The sequence below is a fragment of the Hippocampus guttulatus genome, chromosome 4 (assembly GCF_054856545.1).
Source record: "Hippocampus guttulatus isolate MCC_2025c chromosome 4, RoL_Hgut_1.0, whole genome shotgun sequence".
Classification (NCBI taxonomy): Eukaryota; Metazoa; Chordata; class Actinopteri; order Syngnathiformes; family Syngnathidae; genus Hippocampus; species Hippocampus guttulatus.
In genome coordinates this window covers 7,095,227-7,112,683 of record NC_141264.1, presented here as the reverse complement: position 1 = coordinate 7,112,683, position 17,457 = coordinate 7,095,227, and the positions used below count along the sequence as shown (strand labels likewise).

The window sequence follows — 17,457 nt, the reverse complement described above, 5'->3', positions numbered from 1 at the left end:
TTTAACCAGAGGTTGACATTCTGTCAGAACTGATCAGGCTAGGTTCACACTGCAGAGCGTGATGCCCAATTCAGATTTTTTGTGAAATCCAATCGTTTTCTGTACTCGTTCACATTACAAAAACAAATGTGAATGGAATGCCTCTGTGGTGTGTCATGTGTGCGCACAAAGCACGACATGGAGTGACAGGCACAAAAGACGACATCACGTGGCATTGTTTACGAAGTTAAATATGGTCCAGAGTGTAAGGGCTTCTCTTTTTCTCATCATATATCGACAGAGGAGTGATGCGGGAGGAGGTCGAAATAATTTGGGGAAATGAGGCAACGCTTTTTGATCTCTTCATTTCACGGACACATCTACTAAAGCCTCATGTCATGGAGATTTTTACTAAAGATGATGTCACATTATTGCTCCACATTATAAATGAGACATTTTCATAGCTGAATTACTATCACCACTAACATCAACTGCTTCATCTTTCAAATGGGACTAAATTAATGTCAAATGTTAAGTCATTGCTGTTACTCAAAATAATGCAGCTTTACAGACAATTATTGTCAGTCGTCTCCCTCCCAAGTATCATGCAGGTCGGATTTGAAAAAAAAAATCGGAATTGTACCGTTCGTATTGCATGAAAAAAATCAGATGAGTGTCTCGTATGGGCAAAATAATCTGAAATAAACTGCAGTGTGAACATAGCCTACGATTACCGGTAATTCTCAATCAACCTCGTAAAATGCTTTGTTTCCACTCAAATCTTGTTCCTAGGAATGGTGACCACATTCACACGAACTTTCGTGACATGTACCAGCACCTGAGAAGCATGGGGTACTTTGTTGAAGTGTTGGGCTCCCCTATCACCTGCTTTGATGCCAGCCAATATGGTAGGAATACAGATTAACATACTTACAGTGGCTATAAACGGTACACTCACTCATGAGTTTTTTTGTGATTTAAAAAAAAAAAGAGTGAGACCAAGGTAGTTCTCAAAACTTCTTCCACCTTTATCCCTTTTAGGGACAATGGTTACGACAGTGGACAGCAAATTAGGTTACAGGTTATCCTTATTTATGCAGGAAAGGGTTAATGTTACCCATGGCCTTACAACTCATTTGAAAAGCACACGGCGGTCTTTCATTGTCTGCAATTATTTTGTAGGTAGGTTGGTGGTCGGGAGGATGATTTTGGGGGATGGCGGCTGCATATGTGATTTAGGATGACATATCTTGTATATTTCGTAGCATCCCCTCGCACTGGTCAGATTTCGCGGGTTGCGATGCATCCTTAGAGCTTGGCATTTTAACAGAGTTGTGTAGACCTTAAAAACAAAGTTTGTTACTTAGTTTGTGTTGTCAAATCTTGCTTACCGAAGGGACCAAATAGCCCCTGACCAGCTCTCCGTTTCAAAGGGTTAAAACTTCCAGTTTCCCTATTCCATAGTAATGTGAACTTGAAAGGGGACGAAAGTGTATTTAAGCCGGTATCGCAAAAGGATTCATCCAAGTTGATTTAATTCAACACTTTACCTTTCATTACTTCATTAGACATGGCGCATCTATTACTTCATGTGTGTTCATTTTCATCCTATATTTCCTCCTTCTTGTGGCATGTCACCACTCCACATGACAGTGTTTAGCCACTTGTAGGTGGTTAGTTACACAAATCACTTGATAATTATCATGAAACCCTGTAAATATGTGACACCCGGGTCAATAAAGAGTAGCAAATATTTTTACATTTCTGCCATTTTCAATTTAAGGTGCCTATTGTCTATGAACAGCATACAGCACGTTGGCACTTTCAAATTAAGATATCTGCCTTGGATCAGATTGGCCCTCCATTTTGTCTCATTCTCTGTGATGTTTAGCACTGTGGTAAATAAATTCTGTCATTAAAAGGTACTCACCTGAACAAAAACATGAATGCATGATAGACGAGGAAGATGAACCAACAATTACTGAAGTGGGGTGCATACCTACCAATCTTTAGCATCTTAAACTGATATTTAAAATGTCTGAATCCATCTCTGAAAAACACTGTGTGCTTACTGCTTTTATAGTGTGTGGTTTACATGAAATGACTCACCCAGTACACCACACAGAATGATGATTGCAAGCCAAGTCCTCTAAAGTTTAGAGTTTGAACCACTCTCTGTCGTAGTACCACAACTGACCTGTGAGAGACAGCATGGTGCCATTAGGCACTAGTCCCTAACCACAAGGCTGCTCCCTTCCCGGAGCGTTATCCAACTCCCACCTCTGATGACCTTCGGAAGGGCAATATAAGTAGGACTGGGCGATTATAAGATTGAGAATCATGATCTTACGTAACCAGCTGCGAGCTGTAAGCATATTTACTGCATCAGAGGTGGCGGAAATGTGCGCGACCGCAGCCAAACGGAGTCCAGCTTTTCTTTTCAACTTTAGTTTAAGTTGAAGACGTTAACCGAATCCGCCACTCAATGAAAGAAGCAGTAGTAAACACAAAGTAATAGTAAGAAAGACCCAATGTGCAGCTAATTGATGGGTCGCCATGACTGATCGTAAATCTTTTAAAGATTAAGCTAGTTTGACAAGAGCACTTCCCTCTCATCGCTTTTGTGGTCGTGGCTCCGGAGCGACGTGAAGTAGGAAGCCGTTGTGCAAGTTTTTCGTCAAAAGCAAATCAATACACCAAACCTGTTGAATCATTTCAACAAGTAGCAGCCAAGCGATGAAGTGAAAAGCATGAAAATGCAAGCAGTCTAGCCACTAATAACTAGCCGGCAGCCATTGGACAAACGCAGCAATAAATCGAGTCACCTATGATCATGTACATTTGCATAACCTCATGGCCAGGTCACTCTTGGAAAAGAGATTTTTAATCTCAATGAGTTTTTACCTGGTTTCATAAAGGAAATGAATGAAGTATCAATGATGTTAAAGCTGCATTTGTGATCAACACTTAAAAAATGTTTACATTTTAAGGCATATTTATTATTCCTGAGGGGTCAAGTTTTGGTAGTTCATTGTGTTATTTTATATTGTTCTACATTTCTTATACTGTTGAATGAAAATGTTTTAAATGAATTTAAATCATTTGAAATGAATTTAATCTTCGTTGTTCGTACCAATGTTTTAAAAGGGATCCTCCACACCTCCGTCACCGAATGGTTGCTGGTCCACGAAAAGCATGTACTTGTCTAATCCATTCTGTGACGCAAAAAAGGTTTGGGGGGCCACTGCCAGGGCGCATTCGGACTGGCGAAAAATGCAAAGCGGGAGAAAAAAATAGACACAAGTCAAACTCGTAGCTTACCCGGTAACTCGGTTGTGGTTGCAAACCTTTGTACCCCATCATTGCTATTGTGATAAATTACTCGTGTGTAGGGATGGATGATTTATCAATTTTGTTGGTTAATTCTAATCGATTTGTCTGAATTTTTTTTTCTTCTTCCCTGCTGACATGTATTGCTTTCCCTAACCTGGCTGTGACCAGAGAGGTGTTAGTTGACAAAAGCTGACTGCGCTTTTGTGATTTGGTCACAAGATTTAACATATTTTTTTGACCCTCTCTTCCAAAAAGGAACTGGTTGACTTTCATTTCCACAAAGAAACTGACAAGTTTTGCGTGTGCCAACAAAGGAGCCGGCCGGGTGTGTGGCAATCATTGAGTCAATCGCGATGAACATTGCTAAACATTGTGCGCATGTTTTATGTTGAGAGGGAAGAAATGTCATCTGTGCTGTGTGTTGAACATACGTACAGCACATTTGACAATAAAGTTGTATTCAATTGAATTCATTTATATGTCGCACAACCAGTTATCAGTATTAGGAAAATTTATACTGAGAGATACGACAAATATGTTGTCGAGCATAAGAGAGCTGTCAGAGTTGATGCCGTCAAGTCTTACGCATGGACCAACCTAGCCGCGTAGTTTGATGTAGTTTAATTTAATGTTAAATTGTTGAACATTGACAATTTTAGTTGATTTGACAAAAAGGACAGAGACGAAGCACTTCTTTTTAAATGATCTGAATGGGGGAAAAAAATATATTCCACTTGGTTGATGCAAGTTAATGTCCCGGGAGCATGAAAGAAAAAGCAAATCCCAGGAATAGAGAACAAAACTAGTTTTAAATTTTTTTATTGAATTTATAATTTGCTTGCATATAGAAAAATGTAAGTGATGAGGAACTTGTTGATTTAAAAAATAAAAATAAAAAAAGAGAGAGGCCCAGCCCAACTTGCAAGACAAGTCATACAAATGCTCAACACCATTTTCGGCAAGTGCGTGAATTTCAGCCCCCTTCCTAATTGATTCCATTACACACACATCACAGTCATGGGGTCTGTGGCTCAGCTGACTTTGGTGTTGACCACACACCTGGAAGGTTTTGACACAAATAGAAAAGTGATGTCGCTTCAAATATCTGCTACAGCTGGAGAAAATGAGGAGAAACAAACAATGCGTGGCTCATTGACTTTTTGCCCAGGCACATTGCTGATGGTGGACAGCGAGGAGGAGTATTTCCCTGAAGAGATCACCAAGCTCAGGAGGGACATTGACAATGGGCTTTCCCTTATCATTTTCAGCGACTGGTACAACACATCCGTCATGAGGAAGGTCAAATTCTATGACGAAAACACCAGGTACTCTCCACTTACTCTTCACTGCTGGCCACAACATGGTTGATATTACAGTGACTACAATACAACAGCGCCTTTCCCCGATGTATTGTGACAGTTTGATTAAACAACATTCGCCTTACAACAAGATTAGCTGTGCTTTGGACACTTTTAAATCGATGCAAAATGGACCACATTGTTAGATTCCAAAGACTTGCTTACGTCTCCTCGTTGCACCATTCATATTCCACCCCAAGCCTTTCTGGCATTGAACCGATTACGTACCGTTAAAAATAGGCCTCACAGCTTTGAAGGGATATGCTGAGGAAGCCGGTTGTATGTGAATGGCATTGACTCATTCAAAGGCTGCTCATTTACCAATGGATTTTCTGGCCATTTTAAACATCCTAGCTGTTTTTATTGTGAATTAGTTACATTGATTTTTTTTTTGGATTATAAGGAAAAAAATGCAGTAGTGTTGTTTTAAGTGGTGCAGTATTTCCTCAAAATGAACTCACAAGGCTCTCGGTGAAAATATCCATTTTCACACTGAGTGAGTTGTTTTCAGACTTTGTCAAAATATGTACAACAGTAAGAGCTGCTACTCGGTACCGATTAATGTGTGAATTTTGATCCACACATCTGAAATAAAAAAATTGCTGAAATTGCTGCTAATTATGTCAACAACACCAGGCAACACATTTTACAAAATGTTTTAATCAGAGATTCGAGTACATTTTTCTAGATGGTCTTTTTATTTTTGCCCTGATACTGAATCTGCCCTTATATTTTCTGTAGCACATCTTTTATTTAAATACTATTATAGTAATATAACATGGAATACAGCAAAGTAATGTATTTAGTAGGAATGTCCCAATCACACTTTTTTGGCACGCCAATCAGTCTTTGGTTGGTTTGGTCTCAAATTAATTTAGAAATGTACAGACAAACATGTATATATGGTGCATACATACTGTAGGTGGATACATTAGTATATATGTTTACATTTAAACTATACTGGCCACTAAGTCAATGCTAATTGCTTTTTTTGAGTTCCCCCCACCCTTTTTCCTTTTTTTTCTCTTTTTTTTTTTTGTAGCATCTAAGTTTGATTATACACATTGAACAGCTCAAAATGTGTTGGTTAACCTCAGGCATATTTTATTTTCCATCATTGTTTTTGTACTGTAGCTCTTCATAGGTTTATGGTTTAAAATTAGCCAGTACATGAGCTATAGCATTGACATTTATACTTAGAATGCTAACATATCAGCGTGCAGGACGCATTATAAAAATGCATTTTTATGTAATTGTAAAATGTGTTTTTGCATTTTACTGCCCGGGGACGCAAATGGTACCGCTTTGTAGAATGGCATATATGTAGAAAGCATAGAATGAGGGATTCCCCTTTTTGAGTGCATTTGATTTCTCTAATGGTGAGCTACATTTACTTGATTATTTATTGGCTTGTGCAGATTAAAATGATAAATACACACAACTGCAGAGTTCCTGGGTGTTGTTTGTGACTTCTCTCATAGACAAACAGTATTGATTCATGGTCTTGTTAAGTGCAACCAGTAGGGAACAAGCTTGCTTATCACCAAAGAAGTTACACTCATGAAACTTCGATTTCAAGTTACTTTTGTCACAATTGCTAACATGTCTGTCGCTCTCTCAACTCTTACACTGTTGAATGAGGCGTCTTTATAGCAGCCAAGACAGACTTTTAAAAGTATATTTTGGCTTACCCTGAGTGTTTTCACCTCATTTGTGTCTCCTTGTTCCTCTCAAAATGGATGTTCTGCTGCAGCATGGAGGGAGAGCACAGTACAGATAGAGCCTCTGTGCGTGCGTGCGTGCGTGTGTGCATGCGTCCGTGTGCGCGCACGCTTGCGCGCATCTGACTGTTGCCGGTTCCCCAAAAACGGAATGTAACATTGTTATATAAAGTATGAAAGCTGTTCCTGCTCTTTATAGCTTTGGATTATTTGCTCATTATGTGACTTATAAAATTTCAGAAAATGAAAAAAAAAAAAGTCCCGATCCCCGATGATCTGAAAACCACCTGATCGGCCCCCGATTTCCAATCACATGAATAGATCGGGACATCCCTAATATGTAGTCATATTTATGAATTAAGGATTAGGTTCAGTAACAGGTGGAATGTTTAGGAAATCAAAATGTACCGTCACCCGTAAAGTATTTTCAGAAAAGCCTTGCGAGCCACACCCTTCAGGGCTAACATGTGCCCTTGTGAAAGCGCTATATAAATAAAGATGTATTGCCCATCAATTTCAAATTCTTGTCTTTTTTTTTTTTTTTAACTTGCAGGCAATGGTGGATGCCAGACACAGGGGGTGCGAATGTGCCGGCGCTGAATAACCTGATTTCAGTGTGGGGGATGGCTTTTAGTGATGGGCTGTATGAGGGCGACTTCACTCTGGCAGATCATGACAGTAATAAAACACACACACACACATTTCTGTGTCTCGCTCTACCCAGCTGTCCTGCTATGTAGTCTTTTTGGGATGAGGGGGCTTAAAAAACTAAAATAATCTTATTGTCTCTCTCTTGCTATAGTGTACTATGCCTCAGGCTGCAGCATAGCTCGTTTCCCAGAAGATGGAATAGTAATTGCCAAGAACCTAAAGGACCAAGGTATATATTTGTGCTGCTGTCACATTTTAACGAGGCTGCCTATCAGTGAAGATCAAATTTGTACGTGTGTTTTGTTTTCCAAGGTCTAGAGGTGTTAAAGCAGGAGACTGCAATGGTGGAAAACGTTCCCATCCTCGGACTGTACCAAACACCATCTGATGGAGGGGGACGTATTGCTCTGTACGGTGATTCAAACTGTATAGATGACAGCCACAGACAAAAAGGTAACTTTTTATTCGACCTTTTTATTTGCATGTATTTTTAACAACGCACTTTGCTAATCTACCATCGATTATTTTTGTGTGCATCTCAGACTGTTTCTGGCTATTAGACGCTTTACTTCAGTACACATCCTACAGTATGACACCTCCCAGCCTAAGCCACTCCCACAGTAGGACGGCACCTCCCACAGGGACTGAGCGCCCGATGCCACAAAGATTAGAGGGTAAGCAGGGGAAATGCAACGAGTTCTGTACAGGAAAGGCAAATGCTTCACCAAAAGATTTAAATAAATATATAACACTGATTAATAAAGTCGTTCTCTTTCCCCTTTGACAGGAAATCATCTTTATCGCTATTCAAAAGTTCTGGAAGCTCATCTTGGAGACCCAAAGCCCCGCCCCCTACCAGCCTGTCCACATCTCTCCTGGGCTAAACCACAGCCCGTCAATGAGACAGCGCCCAGGTGGGATTGACTCGACTCGAGTGACGTTCATCATTCAGCAACAGTAAAGTCGGACAATTGAGTGATCCGCGAGTGCAGGGCTGGCCAACCAGTCAGAGACGAAGAGCCAATTTTCTTACTGAGTTACTGCAAAGAGCCACATCATACCCTTCCTCGCGCATGCGCGCACGCACGCTCACACACACTTTTTTGGCCAAAAATCGACTTTTGAAGCGATCAACTTCTCACGAACGACCCGATCGCGCACGTGCAAGCATACACACGCACGCACACACACACACACACACACACACGCGCGCGCTATGGACTCACGCGGGTGCCCACCAGTGCACTCGCACACATATGCACGCACACCACGATGAGCAACAGTCGGAACGGGCCGAAAATGACTGAAAGCTCAAGATACAAACAAACAAATCTTTTTTTTCCCCATGCATTTCCTCCTCCCACCCCTTGCGGTCGGTCAACTTGGGACCAGTTCGCTGGCTCCCGGTCGATTCTGATCGACGTATTGGGCACCGCTGCCTTAAAATCAGAGGTAATTCGCTGACAAGCTTAGCACTTAGCACCGTTGTTTGCGCATGAGCGGTGATGCAATCATCTGATTGGTTGGTTGCCCTCTATGTCAATCAAGTAACGGGATTGATGATATGCTGACAAGCTTAGCACTTAGCGCCATTGTTTGCGCATGAGCGGTGATGCAGTCATCTGATTGGTTGCTCTCTATGTCAGTCAAGTAACGGGATTGATGATCGGCTGACGGAGTACGTTCTGTGAAGTTGGCGCCTTGTTTGAATGGCATTGCCGCTGCCGAGGCGTTTTCGACGTTTGTCGTGTGAGAGGACAAACGTCGGGAGCCGCATTCAACCAGCCAAAGAGCCGCATGCGCTAGTGTCTTTGTCATTGTACTGTAGATGACATATGACAAGTCCAAGTAGGAACATATAGATATAATGGTCCACGTTCCGCTCGATGCAAGTCACCTACAAGTTCAGCAAATATAAAGAATTCCTGAATGGACTGTTAGCATTTTGCACACTAAGTTTAGAGCAGGTTTGAGCTCAAAATGTGTCTTCTCTTGGCTTTCAGTAACCTATGGAAGCACCAGAAGCTGCTTTCTGTGGATTTGGACAAAGTGGTGCTGCCAAATGTGAGGCCTTACCGTCCCCAGGTTCGACCTCTATCCCCTGGGGAGAGTGGGGCTTGGGACATCCCTGGAGGTGAGCACTGTTTGTTTTTTGGGGGGAGGGGGGGTTTGCATTGCAGTTACCGTGGAAAACAGAATCATTCTGAACCTGTTGAGATTTTTCGTTCCGATGATGAGAGAGCAGACGTTTGAGGACAGAAAATCCCTGAAAAACAGACTCCAGAAATTATGAAAAGTTTACATAGAGTGTAGACATGAAAAACAATCCAGTAACGCCTTGACTAAATGAGTTGAATTTGCATCATGGCCACAATCTTAATTCAAAACACTATTATCTCAAATCATCTTTCTTGACTGAAATGCCATTAATTCCTTTCTAGCCTTTCTTCTGTAATGGCCACTGATGGGGAAGTATGATACAGTCAACATAGAGACAAAAAAAAAAAAAAAAGAATTTCACCACCGACTCAGTAATCTGCACTAATAGTCATATTCCTCACATCATAGAGAATACATGCCATGTGTTATAACACCGCCACATAGATGCTATTCGTGAGCCCATTGACGGCATTTTGCATTGCATGAGATAGCTTTAAGCTAGTGGACATTCAAAGTGATGTCATCGTTGCGAGCAACATATACCGTATTTTCACGACCATTCGACGCACCGTATGGTTGGGCGCAGTCTCATTAATGGGTGCTATTTCTGTATTTTACACATAGACAAAACGCACTGTATTATTGGGCGCAATTTTAAAGTGGTAAAACATACGCCAGCTTAAACATACGGCATGCATGCGCGCACGCTAAAAACACGTTAGCTTGTAGCATACGGTAGCATGCCAAGACATACAGATACAAGCTAAAAACACGTTTTTAAAAAGGCAACGAAGCAAAACGGAGTTCCGTTGTATTTTATTTAGCCATCGTACAATGTACTCACGTTTTTCGATCAATCATCACCCAGAAATCCATCAAAGTCCTCATCCTCTGTATCAGAATTGAACAATTGTGCAAGTACCGGTATTCCATCAAAAACACTGTGTTCCCTCTCGTTGTCAGTCACTCTCATTGCCATGTGGCTCCACAGAAATGATGCCGGCTTTGCCAAAAACTCGAACAACAGTGCAAGCAGACACGTTCGTCCAAGCAGCCACAATCCATTCGCAAATTGTGGCGTAACTCGCCCGGCGCTGCCTCTCACTCTTTGTAAAGTTGTGTTTGCCATCGATCATTCATTGTTCTCATGCCGCTCGCAACTTTACTTTGAACGCCCGGTTAATGCCGATGTCCAGCGGTTGGAGTTCTTTAGTCAAGCCTCCGGGAATAACGGCAAGCTCAGAGTTCATTTGCTTGACTTGGTTTTTCACCGCTGCTGTGAGATGGGCACGCATGCCAAAAGCATAACCGATGTCTTGAAGTTTGAACTGAGCTTCGTAGGCGTGTCTCTTTGTAGAATTTATTTTCGGGGGTTCTTAGAAACCAAAACCGAAGTTGTTTTGCAACAATGCACATAGCCACACTCCATACAGGTGTTGGTACCTGCTTGTAGCGTCCCTTTAGCGTCCACTTACACGCCCACCCTTCACTCATTGGCGGACTGCTTCCCCGCATGCCTGTCACTCACGTCTGCCTTTTCTCTCTCTTTCTCTCCATATATGTATATATACACGCCCACCCTTCACTGATTGGCCGACTTCTTTGCCGCATGCCTGTCCACAGTCACTTCCGCCTTTTCTCTATATAAACAGCGTGTCGGCTGTCAGTCAGGTTTTGGAACTCAGCGCATAGACAAGACGCTCCGCATCATAAGGCGTCCTGTCCATTTTGGAGAAAATTTTAGACTTTTAATGGCGCCTTATAGTCATGAAAATACGGTAATTGCCTTCTTTTTGGGGTTTTTTGACAATACATTTATAGTAAGCGGGGAGCAGCAATAAACAGTTTGAAGCTTGTTTTTGTTTTTCTTTCTCCATAATATTTAACTGTGCCAACTGCTGCTTGGTTTGCACTGAGTTAAGTTGAGTTGGCTACCACCAAATCGCTACAAAGGAAAGTCTGGACACTCTTGAAATGACTGCACTGCCATGCTTATACTACAGTTGACCTCCGCGTACTTGCGGTTCGGCACCCGCGGAGTCACATTTGTGGATTATTTTTTCTTTTACATTTTTGCGGGAGGAACAAACTCTATAAACTCTACACGGCACACATTTGCTCCGGCGCTGCACCGATGTATTTTGTTGCGATATATTTTACACCACAGCAAATTTTGTGGAGCGTTCACACGTACAAAACCGCTGAGCGTGTCAGCACCGGCACAGCGTCGGTGCAGCTCCACTTGCGTTCACACGGCAGTTTCTGCAGCGGAGCAAAACGACAGAAAACAAATGAGCTGTCGTGTTGGTTCTTTTTAAAACTTTTACACAACTCCAGCGACTACTGTACAGGCACGTCCTTCTCCTTCTCGGTCTCCATGCCTTCTGCTCGAGAGTGACCGCCCCCGAAAACGTAAATCAACGATGACTTCAATGACACTCAGAAAAGCAAACATGTAATGCGCCAAACAGAAAATCAAGAGATGAATTCACAAAATAAATTATATGGGGGCCGGGGAGTTGTGAACACACAACAAAGGAACAAACTACACAAACAACTCCGAGACAGTCCAGTCTCCTACAAAAGGAAAGATGACGTTTGGGGACTATTCCCCCCCCCCGTTCTAGTTGACATGGTATCACCCAAGAGGTGCTTGTTACTGTTACCAGCCAAGTCTTGTGTCGTTATTAAACAAACACATGACGGAAGTCCGACAGAGCACGAAAGCAACGCATTCTCGCCGTACGTAATCAACTCTTCACGAGCATTTGCTCTGGAGCAAATTTAACCCAGTTGCGTTCACACGTGCAAATTTACATCGGTGCTGCTTCGCAAACAAGCATTTGCTCCGGAGCAAATTTTTAAACCACCTCCCTGAGGTGGATCAAATTTGCTCCGGTGTAAGCTGTTTTCCGGGGCTACGCCGCACTAAACAAACTTTTTTTCACTGAATTCAAATTGCATGATGAAAAATGGGATGTTGTAGTCGTGGTATCTGAAAATGCTTCCTGTAACATTTGACCGTCTACGTCCACAGGAATAATGCCTGGTCGTTACAATCAAGAAGTGGGCCAGACCATCCCAGTGTTTGCTTTCTTGGGAGCGATGGTCGTCCTGTCCTTTTTTGTGGTCCAGCTCACAAAGGCCAAGAGCAAACCCAAGCGCAGGAAACCCCGCATCAAACGCCCCACATACTTGCAGCAGACAACAAGCGGGAAAAACCCCACGGTTTGACCACATTGGACATGTGGTTGAACAACTGGGTGCGCCTCCGTAATATGCACATTGCTAAAGGAACAATAACCTTGGATGCGTGGAGCATAACAGGAGTCCAGTTGTGTCTTGAGGAAGCCTCGACTATAATTTGCGTATCACAAGTGTCTTGAATGTGACAACCAGTTTTTGTGCCAGTTGTCCTTCCAAGCTGCCTGTGTACATTTGTGTTGTCATGAACTGCCTTGCAACACACATACAACTGGGTTCACTTCTGGACAGCCGTTTTAACCTTTTCCTCTCTGCTCAAGATTATTTGACCAAATTTGTTTGACTTTTTATATTTATTAAGTTTGTTTATATCCGAACGCAGTCGTACACATGTACACAAACTGTCCCCCCAAAAATACACATACACAAACGAAACACTACATGGATACATAATTGCCATATTGCAACCATCCAAAAGTTATGCTTTACTCCTGCTTTTTTTTCCTGGTTTAAAATTTTGTACAATCATCTCTCTTTGGATATTCTATTGATCTCCTCAAAAAACAACAGGAAGAGACTTGTTCAAATATCCTTTATCAATAAATGAAAATGAAGCATCTTGAAACATACTTTGTACTTTACTCCTGGTCAAGTCACATTTTAACAGTGGCAGTGCCTGCTGTTGTCTGTTACTCAAACTCTTGCGATGATTCTATGTCATGGTTCATGTGTGCAAGAATTGTTGCCTTTGTGGGTATGTACCTCGAATGCATGAATTGGTGTTTGTATGAACAAGTTAGTAGACAGTGTAAGAATGATGCCTTGTTTCCTGACGCTCTCTCCATCTTGAATTTCAAGTGTGACCACATTCTCCATTGGGTGAGAAAACTGGATCATGCCTAAACCTCAATCTCCCTCCAATCCCCCAGCAACAAGTAAAAAGGGCTGTTCCACTTTCTCTTTCATGGGCCATTATCTTTCTGTACTTTGCAGGAGCGGCAGTTGATGCAAAATATTTTTATCTTGGTTAGTTTTGGTGTGTGTGTGTGTGTGTGTGTGTGTGTGTGTGTGCGCATCTCTCCAAGGAATCATGTCGTTTTCACAATGTAAAACAAGTTACAGATGTCTATCTTAAACATCTCTGCCATTTTTCTATTAAAATACACAAAAGGTAAAGAATTACAGTTCATTTAGTTTTTCTGTCAGGTAAATTCTGAATAAGCCTTTTTTTTTTAATGTCATGGCAAAAGGCTGCAACAAAGTGAGTGCCGTCACAATATTGCCCGATTAGTGACTTTTTTTGCCCTGTTTTGTGATGTACAACCCCTCTGCCATTTAAAAAAAAAGTCTTCTGTTTGTTTTTGTTTTTAGCAGCAAATCTTGCAACTTTTTCTGTGGTCACTTGGCAAGATTCTGAAATGACATCCAAATGAGATGTTCACCTTTCTATGTCACCCCTGGCTATTTTTTATGTTGTGTGTTATTTATTTATTTATTTTTACCCAATCTAACAGAGTTGTGATAGCACTATTCAACAAAATTCAGAACTGATTGTCCAGCTGCAGTTTGTTTCCCACGCATCAAAGTGCGGAATAGGTCACAGTGGCTTTATCTATAATCACAGTGGGTCAATATGAGTCCCCCCCCTCCCGTCCCTCCAAACCCCCCAAAAAACAACTGCACAATTATATCAGATTTTGGCAGACATTTCATCTGAATCTAAAGACTGAGAAGGGAAGTTGTGTCACATGAGACAATATCTCAGATAATCAGAGTTTTACCAAAATATTTCCACAAATTGTTTCTCCATGGTAGATGATGGAGAAGGAACATTTCAGTTTCTTGCTGCTCGCTGAGCAGAGTCTAGATTGATGAATATAACTTCTCACTCAGGGATTTTGTATTGGTTATTAGATCAAATAAGTGATGCAGGTTGATTTCATCCGAGTTGATGTGCATCTGTGTGCAACAGGTCTGACTGCTCTTTTGAGCCTAACAGGCCAGGTCAGCCTGTGAATTTGTCACCCGTCCACGGCGGAGAACTAATCTCCCCAGGAACCTTGGGAAAGTGGGAAATGACTCTGAGGCCAGCTAGCTCTTCTAACAAGATTTGGGAAAGCTGGTGGTGAGTGGAGGTCACATGCCCTTTTCGCTCCAAGGTTCCCAGATGTCAGAATGTTCCTGTCTGGCCAATCAGGGCAACCGCTGACAAACTGAACAGGCAGTTGTAAAGACACCACGGCGACATGTTGAACATTTCTCCCCGCCAGCCCCTCCCGTTCACTTCCTCCGTTATATGTCGCAGCAGCCAGTACAGCTGACACGAGTTTATGTCCACAAGAGGGCCGACCAAACATGCAGAATGTAGCTGGCCCATGGAAGATTAAAAAAATGTGTCATGTGCTCAAGTAAAGATATTTAAATTGTGACCTTACTTAGATCTCGACTTTAATACCTGCGACCCGTGACCACTTAAGCCATTTAGAGACATCCTGTCCAAACCTTAAGATTGCAATTGCAGCATCTTAACCATTTTTCCTGACCCTTTGACTGAAACTGGAATCGGTCAACCAGTATGACTAGGCTTGCCATTGGAAAAAAACCCATATAAACCATGTCTATTAGTGGGCCTGGTCTGTTCGATCTTGTGGGTTTATTTCTATTTTTATAGCAAATTTTATGAGGCACGGATTCCCTTATGGAGTTGAGAGCAAATGTTTCTGACAAATATTTAGCCAATTTAAATGTATGAGTCATTCCTCTACCCTTCTATTTATACTACTGTATCGGAATCTAGAAATCGTGGGTCCTAATCTTTAAAGTGTAGATTTGGGTCAATTTTTCTTTGTGTGTGTGTGTGTGCGCTTGCACACGACTTTGACTGTTTTGTTTTTACAGGTTCATCCCGTCCCGCTGGGCTCTTCTCAGCCACTGTAGCACTGGTAGAGCAAGTTGCTGTCTGCCCTGTAGACCTACTTTGTATTCATGCAGCAATTAGTCATATATGGACGCCAACGCAGTTGATTGTATTTCGACAGTTATAACTAAATTATTATTTTTTTAATCTAATGATTTTTGTCGCGAAGATGATGAAGTCCACAATGTGACTATTACTGCTGCCAAACAGACAAGCCTTTCCAACTTTAACCAAATTGTTCGGAAACGTGCAAGTCGGTATGTCATGGCATTTTGGGGTGGGGGGAAATGCCCAAGGGAAATTATGCATTGCAGCCATAACAATAAATTTAAATTAATGTTTACTTAATTATTTTGCATTTTGCTATAATGCAGGCCAAATGCTAAAATATGGTTTAAAATAAGTTTTTAGTATTTTGCCTACATTTCAAACGTATTTGCAGATGTATTTAAACACTTCGGCATGGTGGTTGACTGGTTAGCATGTCGGGCTCACAGTGTAGAGGTGCAGGATAAGATTCCGGCTCCGGCTATGTGGAGTTTGCATGTTCTCCCCGTGCCCGTGTGGGGTTTCTCTCGCTTTTGCCAAACAGAAAGGCTATCAGGCTCACCATTGCCGACGCCCAGTCAGCCTTTATTGACTTAAATCCTGTCTGTACAATTTTGCATTCTTTCAGGAAATGTGAATTGAAAACTGCATTTCATTTCTCGTCTTCATATAATTGATGTCGATGTTTTTTTCCCAAACTTGCATATAATTTCATTTCCTCTCAACTTTCACTTTTTGGCTTTCTGTGCGTCTGTTTTAGGGTGGGACAAATATGGTTGAATTCCTCCAGCATGCTGAGAGAAGGCTACCCTACAGTTCTTGGGCTTGGGGCAAAAGCGAAAAGTGCCTCACAATCATTTGTGATAGTTGCAGGTCAAGCGCACTGCTTGGGACACTTTAAGATATTTGATGTTTTTGACATTTTGACTCGACCCCAAGCAGTATGCATATGCATGGGAGTTTCTCCAAATGGTTGTAGATGTCATCGAGGGACCAGAGTCCAAGCAGTTTTTTTAGGACAGCCTTACAAAACACTGTTTTGTACAAATGTATTTCTGCATGTGTTTTTGTTGTTCCGTTTTTGATGACCCCTCCTACCCCCCATTAGTGCCTCAAGACTGTTGTAGTTTAGTTTCAGTTGTGCTGTTTTTGCCTTACCTGTGTATCGCAAATGTTTTGAAAATTTAACTTTTTATTTGGCGCTTTGAATGTGAAAATAAATAATTGGTCAAAAGTTCTACATTTAAATTTTGAAATGATATATGTAGACACACTGTGAAAAGTCTGCATATTCATTTGAGGAAAGCATCTGTCGTTTGAGATGTTGCTTTTAAGAAAAATCGAAAGATTAATTTGTAAAGCGGTATTAAAATTAGGATGATGGTTTGAAATAAAAAAATGTAGTAGGAGGTTCATTCTACCTAAATCTAAGTCCAATATACTTATTAAAAAATACATTATAGTCAATGTAACATAACTTTGGTAGAATAATTTGAAGAATTATTTCACCACTAAACCGTAATCTGTGTGTTTCATAATTCAGACATTAGGACCTGAATGATATAATTTTTTTGAGGTGGATTCCTAATATTTGTCAGAATAAAATGTTAATATCTGATTAATCACTAACTTATTTAAAATAAATTATGACTTAAATTTGTTGGTTCCTTAACACTTATAAATAAAATATTAATTAAAAGCAGAACATTGGATTTTTTTTTTTTTACAAAGGAGTAAATAGGCCTTTATTTTGTAATGTTAATGTGCAAAAATAGCACATAGAATTGGCTGATTTTTGCTCATTTGAAAATGGCTATTTTCATTACGTAATTAACTCAGAGTTGGGTATGAAAAAAAAATGCATTGTTTTGGCCTAATTTCATTTAGTTATTTAACCCTGAAATTTGGGTCAAAATGGAATTACCCCATTTTTTGCATTGTTTTGACCCAATTTGTTCTATTCATTTAACCCCTAAACTGACCTGAAGAACCCAATTTTTTTGTCGGTCCTTTTTTTAAAAACACTAATTGGGTCAAAAGTAACCCAAAATGAGTTCTTTTTGACCCAGCTGTTTTTAGAGTGCAG

At 41.1% G+C, this 17,457-nt stretch overlaps 1 protein-coding gene across 1 annotated transcript in view; it reads left to right on the top strand.

Moving 5' to 3' along the window:
- The window catches only part of mbtps1 (membrane-bound transcription factor peptidase, site 1), a 30,153-nt gene extending 17,122 nt beyond the window's left edge, over nt 1-13,031 (top strand). Inside the window, exons 15-23 of the mRNA XM_086109053.1 lie at nt 772-887; nt 4,481-4,637; nt 6,945-7,069; nt 7,194-7,271; nt 7,355-7,495; nt 7,585-7,716; nt 7,830-7,956; nt 9,046-9,176; nt 12,240-13,031. Of these exons, the coding sequence (XP_085965179.1) occupies nt 772-887; nt 4,481-4,637; nt 6,945-7,069; nt 7,194-7,271; nt 7,355-7,495; nt 7,585-7,716; nt 7,830-7,956; nt 9,046-9,176; nt 12,240-12,436 (1,204 nt within the window). The 3' untranslated portion in view covers nt 12,437-13,031. The remainder of the gene's footprint in view (nt 1-771; nt 888-4,480; nt 4,638-6,944; nt 7,070-7,193; nt 7,272-7,354; nt 7,496-7,584; nt 7,717-7,829; nt 7,957-9,045; nt 9,177-12,239) is intronic.
- The last annotated feature ends 4,426 nt before the right edge of the window (nt 13,032-17,457 follow it).